Here is a 9,325-nt window from a genome sequence, read left to right as displayed (position 1 = left end):
GTGTGTGTGTGTGTGTGTGTGTGTGTGTGTGTGTGTGTGTGTGTGTGTGTGTGAGATCTGTTGCTGGGTGCAACAAGAAAAAAAAGTTCCCGTGTGTGTGTGGAGGAGGGAGGTGCAGGCTGCTGCTTTAGTATGCAGAGCAGGTGTGTCTGCAGAGGCGAGGAAGAGGAGGAAGGATAACAGCAGCTGAACAGAGAGGTGACGGTCACGTGTTTCCTCTTTTAATATTCATGCAGTCGGTTAGTGCAGTCTCTTTGGTATATAATATTGTGAAGTTGGTGAATGGGACCGTCTGTGTTCTGTCTTCAGTGACGTCGTGGCCGTCTCCACCAGGAGGTGTGTCCGGCCTCCCATTCACTAAATCTTGTTTGTTCACGTCCTGGTTTCATAACTGCATGATGATGAAATAGTCCAAGCTTCAGAGAAGGAGGGGCGTTGAGTGAGAAGAGGGAGACAGAGACATTTTGATAAGAGGTCGTATAATTTACAACTTTGTGGAAAGCCTTCGCTCATGGCCCACTTACTGGCCTGTTTCCAGAGCTTTTGACCACATCACCACGGCCTTTTTCAGCGAATGGAACCAGTTCAGTTGATTTTGAGTGTGGAGCTTCAGTCACATGATGACCGGTGGTTGTTAATGGAGAAGTCTTTACTGTAAGATGTTCTCTGGTGCTGGATTAGCTTTGAGTGTTGGATTGACAACAGCTGATTGATGCGGCCCCTCATGAGAATTTAACAAAAGCTAAAAGCCTTTTCGGTAAAATGTTTAAATGAGTGGTCCAGCGTTCTGCCATGTTATTATAAATCTCTTTCCCTCACAGCATCAACATGGAGGATGTGATGTTCGTCGGTGTGACTCATTCTGCTTCTCGCTTTTTGTTTAGTTTAACCAAATGTAATCCTGACGAGCGCGCCAAGTGCTCTGCCAAAACACACATCACGTCCTCGCCGAGGTGGATTATTTCTGAAAACTGTTTACGTGTGAAACGACGTGAGAACATTTTCAGGTGTTTATCAGAAAGGTTTCTGTCCAAAGTAAAAACACCCAAACAAAAGAAATGTATCTCCTCTTCCTCTTCTTGCTCGGCTTTCTCCGCCAGCCTCTGCTCCACATTAGCGTCGGAGTATGGAGGGAAAACCCAATGACAATAAACATCCACAAGTCATAAACACGGGAATCTTTCCATTTCCAAATGATACGAACACAGCATGGAACAGGATGCCTGCTGGTTTATGTTATCAAACAGCACACACACACACACACAATGTTGAATCATTTCTGCAAAAATCCTGTGAAGAAAACCCCACAGACAGACCCAGACACACCAGGTCCAGGATTACAGACTGTCCCCTCTGCTGGTTCACCCTCAACCATATAAATCAGTTCCGCTTGGCCTTTTTATTGGTCACTTTCTGCACACACACACACACAAGCTGAGTGGTTGGCAACATGGTGGCGGCAGCATAATTTCATCTGGAGTCAATAACAAACGGATAAGATGGACAGAGAACAGACTCACTGTCCCTCACACACACACACGCTCTCTCTGCTGGTCTTATGGCGACATAGATGCTCCGTCTATATATAGAAAGGGCTAAAGTCCTGACATCACTTCCTGTCTAGCTTCTGTAACTCATTTCATTCTCTCATTGTCTTTTTTTTCTGTGGTGAAGTGAAACTTGTGCTCATCTGGTGGCAGTGACTCAGTCTGCAGAGTCGTTCTGCTTCACTGATGAACCACAGAGTCGCCTTCTGTATTTAACTTCTTGCTCAGTTCTTAACCGATAACAACGTTGACAATGTGAGGAATGCCTCGGCTAGTAAAGATTTTTAGTACCGTGGAGCCACCGTCCAATCAAAAGACTGACAACAGGAAGTGGCTGCACCCTGAGCTGTAGAATAACAGTTTTTGGGGTCAGCGATACATTCGGGCTGCAGAGGAGGGTCAGCCTATGTTCCTCTCTTTCTTTAGATTTCTAATGTAAGAGTGTTGATATGAATAGGATTTCAGATGAGCACATGAAACTCATTATGACCTGTTGGTGTAATTATCACATCTACATTTTTATGACTTACTTATAGACTATCGTATATTCTGCTTTCCTTCAATAATGTCTATTTTAACAGAAATCGAAAAATAAATCCCTGCAGTGTTCCCCAACAGAGAAAAGAACTGTTGAACTTGGATTTCCAATTTTGTTTTCCAGTCCAGAAAAGCGTCAGTGACCCTCAATCATTATTGAATCTGTGCATTTGGGCTCTAAATATTTAGGGTAGCCATTTTTCTTCGGGCACCTCTGTAGTCTACTGTTTACATGGAGGAGGGTTAAGCTGTGATTAGTCACTCCGTCGTATGTTCAGTGAAGTGAAATAGTGAAGTTTGACAAAGAACTTCGCTAAAGCAACACGTTGCATGTTGATGATTCATTATTGTGCTCTCGACACTGAAACAGGAACTGGTTCCCATTTAAATCTGCACTCATTTCTGATGCTAAGCTCCCAGTTTATTGTACAAGTGACTGGTGGTTTCTTCTGTTCTTATTCAGCTGTGGATCAAAGGGATCTCTGTCTCTCTCTGCCCTTTCAACTGAACCATTGCACAGCGTTTTGTTCTCCATTTACAAAACAAACTCCAACACTGATAATAGTTTCAACTCTCGCTTTGCCTTTATTTCAAAATAAGAGTGCGCTGTAATTCGAAATAAACACCAGGATGAACAAATCAATCCTCAAATTAATTTCAAGGAACTAAACGGGAATAATTTTAGCCTGACAGCAGCACATTTGACAATCAGGGCCATGGTGTGTGTGTGACTGTAACGCAGCTCGACAACATCACCATCAACAAACTCAGGTTGACTTACAGGACGAGAGTTTAGGGACTGAAAAAGAGAAGCCATAAAAACAGGAAGCAGTTCTTCAGTGTGACATGAAGATCAACTGTTTCTCTGTTCGTATTGTCGTCTTTTCCCTTCTCTCTCTGTAGAACAATCGTTATATCTAATATCCAATGCTACGTGCTAAGTAACCGTGTGGCAGAGCTGGTGGAGTGTGTGTGTGTGTGTGTGTGTGTGTGTGTGTGTGTGTTATCAGTGTGTGTATGTGCACGTATTAGTCTGTGTTAATCAAACACTTGCTCGTTAAAGGACACACACACACACACACACACACACACACGCGCACACACACTGAGTCACATGAAGGGCAGGAAAAGGTCAGTGTGTGTGTGTGTCAGCAGGTGTGTTGATCAGGTCTAAAGGTAGGAATGCTCCCCTTTGGACTGAAGTAGGTGTGGTAGTGCAGTTCACAAACTCTAAAGGTGTGTGTGTGTGTATTGTTTGTGTAACTCCACCCAAAACGTGCCCATTGTGTAGTTTTTCTTTCTTTCATAATTCTTCTTCTACTCTTCCAACAGCTCACAGTAGGATCACGTTTTTATGCTACGACTGTTGTTAGAAAACGTTGCGTTAAATGGTGAAATACTACGATACTTAAACACGGTGAGCTGTATAGTGAAGCTGTGTTGCTTGAGCTACCATCAGATACACTAAACACTAAAGCAGGCTGGTGGTTTTTAATGGTCTGAGACAGTAGTGAGCTTAAATGCAGTCTTAAATTCTTTGAGATTCTGTCGACTCTGATTTGTTTTGTGCGTTAGCTGTTAAAGAAGCAGAAGATCCTGCACACTTGTGTTCACTTCATCAGGCAACGTTGAGTTCCGGTGCACAGATTCCGTAAGAGCTTTGTAGCGAGTGTTTTCTGCTGCGTATTAGTACGTTAAAAGGCACATTAGGACTTAATAGCGAAGGACCGCAGCTCGATTACACGGGGCTCTTACACGTCTGTAGCACCACTCACCCGTCTCCACACCATCTCCACATTACCACTAACCGGAGTTAATGCTGACCCGTGAGAAAGTGATGTCATGTCATGTAAAATGCATCAGCGTCGATGGACTCTGCACTCATAAACTAGCCGCGCTCCAGCAGCTCGACTAGCTACTACAACTTATTACTGAACTAGTAAACTCTGTATTCTAGACTCTATTAGTATCTCATTGACTTTTATCGTATCTTTTAAACTTCAGAATGTTGTTTTTGAACATCATTCTAATGCTTTTCTTTGCCTCTGTGTTTTAAAACGACTAGTCCAGTATTACTGCCGCTTGCCATGGACCACCGTACACTCTATGGTAGCGACCTGTCAGTCACAAGGTAGCCCCGCCCTAAAGCATCCCCTGCTTTATGGTCTGTCTGACTCTAATGGACCATAATTTACGAAATGAACATCAGGCTGTATTGAAGAATACTTGAAACTAGAGATTGAGACCATAAACTCATGTTTACAATGTTTACTGAGGTAATAAATCAAGAGAGTAGAGTCATTATCTCATTGACTTCTATACAACCAGAGGAGTCGCCCCCTGGTGGACAGTAGAGAGAACGCAAGTTTAAGAAGCTTAGTCCTGCATTCAAAATCTTAAAAGTAAAAAAGAATGAAAATATACTTTAAGTACCAAAAGTAAAAGTACTTCTTTTGCAAGCAGAATTATATTTCTATTTCTGGACTTTCGTTACTGATGCATTCATGTGTCTCCAAAATGTTGTGTAATATTAATGTTGTGAAGTGAAGAGTAGAAAGAGTTTTCAATCCTAAAAAGGGAGAATTAGTCACATGTTGAAGAGCAGCCAGAACACTGTTGTATTTACTTCATATGACGTGAGATAAAGTGTCTGTTCAGCCTCATGTTTCATGTTTATTAACTTTAGACGAAACGCTTCTGTTGCTCCAATGTGAATCCGAATCATTCATGTAGAATTATGCACCTATTTGCTCTGTTTTAATGAAATACTTGTTCAGTCCCTCTTCTTAGTGCCCGTGTAATTAAATCTCATCGTCTATAATTAACACGTTCCATCACAATGACATCACCGACTATTTGTGTAATAGTGCACAACAAACATTAATGCGGTGACGTCTGTGGGCATTTTATTTCATTTTATTCCTCTGTTGTCTCGTGGTAATAATGACTCGACTTCTGGTCGAAGAACAGACGGATAATTAGTGAACACAGAGAGAGGGCATTTGTTGTTCTGGTCTGTTCAACACACACACACACACACACACACACACACACACACACACACACACACAGCACTGTGTGAAACCTGATGTGAGGAACATTATGAAACATCTAAAAGACAGTTTGAGCCTGAAAATAACAGAGGAGGTTACAGGTTAACAGACGGAGACAAATTGGCTTCCTTGTGGCAATTTTTCAAATTTCTAGAAACCTTTTCATGCACAGCAAATAAAGAACGACACAATAAATCTGTTGCTGTCTTGTGGTCCCCCTAAAAAAATCAAAAGTGACACTTAATAATCCTCTACTGGTCTAAATTACCCGACTTCCACTGGAGGCACAAACATGGCGAGCTGAATGCGACGTTCAGTGCCTGGGTTCACGTCTCCTTAAATTGAGTCTATTTAATGAAGAGGTAATGAGTCCTGACTCTGGTTCCTGATTCAGTTCCGGGGGTTTAGAGCCCGAGGGACCTCCAGAGAACCGTGTCACAGACGCCACAAAGGCTCTGAACGGATACGGTGGAACAAACCAACAGAACTCTGCAGAGTTCAGAGTGACGGTCCCGGATGTCTCACTCAGAGCCTCTGCTGAATACATCCGGCTACTTAGAAATGCAAAAAGAAAAGTGCATTTTTGTTTCTCTTTAATGGATACAAGCGGAGAGTATGAAGTTATGCACATTTCTATAGGTACTGAGTTCTGAAGTGAGGGATTTCAGGCTCAACCTGGTTCCAGAAGGAAGAGTTCATGTTCTCCATAGATGATGTTAAGTGACTGACAGGTGTGGCTAGGCCAACATGGAGGAAATGAAATAAAACAATATGTTTGAGCTCATTTAGCTCTTTGGTTTCAAAGTATTTATGCGGCTGCCAAAGAGATGGACGAAAAAAAATCCCCTTAAATCGAACATTGTGAACTTGGTGAAGATATTATGGCCAGTTATTATGGCAGGTTGTATTATGCTGGATTAGGTTGTACAAGTGTCCCTAATAAAGTGACCACTCAATGCAAGTTTTAAAAATGCATCATTAAAACGTTTCATCTCGGTGAAACCGCAGTGATGTCGCTCCTCCTGTGGACTGAGTGCCAAATATTATACAAGCAGCTTTCGGCCCTTTCTGTAGATATCTGGTCTGAAAGGCAAAATAAAGTAATTATTCTAACCAGCCGTGTTACGCGGTTGATGTTTTCCACAGTACTTGCTCTCCAAATGGCTCAGCGTTCGCCATGACCTAGTGTCACCAGTCCCACAAACCCTGACTCCACCAACTGCAGTCTTTTCTAACGTGTGTGTGTGTGTGTGTGTGTGTGTGTGTGTGTGTGTGTGTGTGTGTGTGTGTGTGTGTGTGTGTGACCATGACGGGCCTCTAAACAGTGAAAAATGGAGGACAGCCTTTGAAGTGCACTTACATAATCTGTGGCGATGGGTTGGAATGTCACACTTTGGCCTCACACACACACACACACACACACACACACACACACACACACACACTGACCCCGTGTAATTCTCCTTTTATTGTCCTCTGCTTGATGCTGATTGTCTCTCAGAGCTGCAGAGTGTTCACCCTGCAGGACAAAGTAATCCAGCTACTCATGCATGTGTTATAATACCTTTTGTCTTCATCACGGTGTCTCGTGTGTTTTCTTTCTGATTTCTTATCAACGTTATTTGCGGTTCGGATAGTTTTGTCGGCAGGATTACGGTAAAGCTACTGACCTGATTTTCATGTAGTTTGGTGAAAGGGCCCATCAACGTTTGGAGCGGATCCAAATCACAAGGCGGATACACATCATCATCCTATGGAAGGGGCCTTGGCGGAGGTCTTCGCTGTAATATATTCAAACAATGACTTCTTATTTCCACGTAGCAATCAAAGAAATTCCTCCATTTTCCTTCAATTGTAATTATTTTCTTTGCACGTTTTTTTTATTAGACACCTTTGATATAAGTGCGACTGTTAATGTGTGTGTACATTTAGGTTTCTGGCTTCTTCAAACTTGAATTTAGCAGATTGAACTTGATGTATTGTTTTGTTTTCCGGTAATTCCCACGTTTGTTGTGAAGAATGAAATCCGTCTCGTTTCTATATCCGAGTTGTAACCTCAGAGCAGACGGTTCATGGAGAGCAGCAGGTATTTACCATCCAATCATGCGTCTCAGAGGAGCGGCACAAAGCGATAATCCGTTTACATCTTAATGACCTCGGTGAGTCAGTGGAGTCCTTTAATAATCTGAGATGAAAAACTCTCCTCTAATTGGCCCAATTAGTCTCTGTGCTATTAATTAGTGAAAATCAGAGTCTTAAGCTGATCTCTGTGACGATGATGTTCAGACCGTTTCCTGTCTGAATCTGGTTTATAAACGCCTGTTTTTCCTGTTTGTGTTTCCTCTGCAGAGACCAGAACATGTTTACTCCCCTTTTTCCATGGTAACCCAAGAGGAGCATGCACGTCCGGGTCAGGAGCTAACCTCAGCGCTCATCTCCTGCCTCCTGTGAGAACTACACTACCCACAATTCCTGTGAACTGACGGCCCAGTCTTAACGCTTGGATCGATTCAAAAAAGACACTCGGAGGAATAAAAAAACTACAAAACCAACACTAACGACACTGCTGTGAAGAGGACCGACATGGCCAACAACACGGCGGACCACCCTCCGGGGAATTCGGTCACGGAGGGCAACCATGACGGGGACTTTGGGGTGACCGTGATGGAGCTGAGGGAGCTGATGGAGCTGCGGAGCTCCGAAGCCGTGGCCAAGATACAGGAAGCGCACGGAGACGTGCAGGGCATCTGCCGCCGCCTGAAAACATCCCCTATAGAAGGTGAGACGCGTCACAACACACCAAAAACAAAACAATCACAGCAGTTAAGAACTGATTCAACTTAGATTTACTTTTTATACCAAAAACACTGCTGGGATATTAAAACTCACACATTAGGCCTTCTAGCTACAATCAAAGCTCCGTCAAACCGCATGATGACTGATGTGCCTGCTTTAGTTCAAAAGCAATATCGTGTGTGTGTGTGTGTGTGTGTGTGAGAGAGAGACAGGGATTTGTGAGGAGAGGCACAGTCCAGACAGTTCAATTAGCCTTATTTATAATGAGCCTAATTACAGCCTAATAACTTTTCCTTTACCTAATTGTTCTTGGGTCGGTAGCGAATGATCCGCGGCGTTGTACGGTTCTATTAATCAATATTGAAGTCAGCGGTTTGAAACATCTGTCGTGTCAGTAGCCGATTTGAATGTCATCCTGTCAATACGGGGGTTCGTTGGTCAAAGTTAATTTACCAACCAGGCGCATAAGGCAGCGGCCCAGAAGCCCAAAAAGTTAATTGCGTGTCAGTCGGTCCATTATGTGTAAATGTGTTTGACAATACGCGCCATTCAACTGGTCGACTAACACATGCTGCCTTTTCTTGCTTACTGCACATCTGGTTTTATTTCTTAACGAGGTCCCAACTGAATGTTTCTTTGCCCTGAAGCCTCTAATAGATGAAACCTTTACTAACCAGGTCTTATGTTATCCCCCCACGGATCAATAAAGTCTTATCGTAACCTATAATAATACATAATACATATGTATTTCTTGATTTGTTTGTTGAGTATATTTGTAATCAAAGCTGTCAGAAAGTTAGTTGTCAGATAAATGTAGTGGAGTAAAAAGTATTGCAAATCTTCCCCCAAAATGTTGTGGAGTAGAAGTGTAAAGTAATGGAAATACAAGTACCTCAAGATTGTACTTAAGCACAGTACTTGAGTAAATGTAGACTACTTAGTTCACTGAAAATGCACCAGTAATAATGATGATTATGTGAAAAACGAACACACACACACATCAGGAGGCGACGGTGTCGTAATAATACAAACAAACACACTCCGTACTTTGTGGAGATCGATGATCCGTTTGGATCTCCGTCAGAGCTTCATGTGAGGCAGCAAATGGCCGACGCACTGCTGTTTGTGATTTAACTCCCCCTCTCTCATCTTTTGATCCCCGTGTGTGTGTGTGTGTGTGTGTGTCCCCGTCGGTCCATTCCAGGATTGAAATTAGTTCCAGCCCGTTCCCCTAATGGCTCCATAGATCATTGCTCTGTTCCATTTAGTAATCAGAGGACAGCTGTAGTCGCATCTTTCACGCAAGAAATTACTCACTTTAATGAAGAAAGTGTAATTATATTTTCACAGCATCATGGAGGGAAGGAGGGGGGGGGGGGGGGGGGGGGGGGG

The 9,325-nt window shown here is 43.0% G+C and overlaps 1 protein-coding gene across 5 annotated transcripts in view; it reads left to right on the top strand.

The window, feature by feature from the left end:
- Nucleotides 1-9,325, top strand: part of LOC116384637 (plasma membrane calcium-transporting ATPase 1-like) — a 95,450-nt gene that overhangs the window by 35,795 nt on the left and 50,330 nt on the right. For all 5 annotated transcript variants that reach the window (XM_031849481.1, XM_031849520.1, XM_031849490.1 and 2 more), the window contains exon 2: nt 7,487-7,916. In XM_031849481.1, the coding sequence (XP_031705341.1) occupies nt 7,721-7,916 (196 nt within the window). In that variant the 5' untranslated portion in view covers nt 7,487-7,720. The remainder of the gene's footprint in view (nt 1-7,486; nt 7,917-9,325) is intronic.

This window comes from Anarrhichthys ocellatus, unplaced genomic scaffold, assembly GCF_004355925.1.
Source record: "Anarrhichthys ocellatus isolate YVR2014 unplaced genomic scaffold, GSC_Weel_1.0 scaffold1, whole genome shotgun sequence".
In the NCBI taxonomy this organism is placed as follows: domain Eukaryota; kingdom Metazoa; phylum Chordata; class Actinopteri; order Perciformes; family Anarhichadidae; genus Anarrhichthys; species Anarrhichthys ocellatus.
Note: the sequence above shows the minus strand (reverse complement) of the source record. Positions and strands in the feature narration are given on the sequence as shown.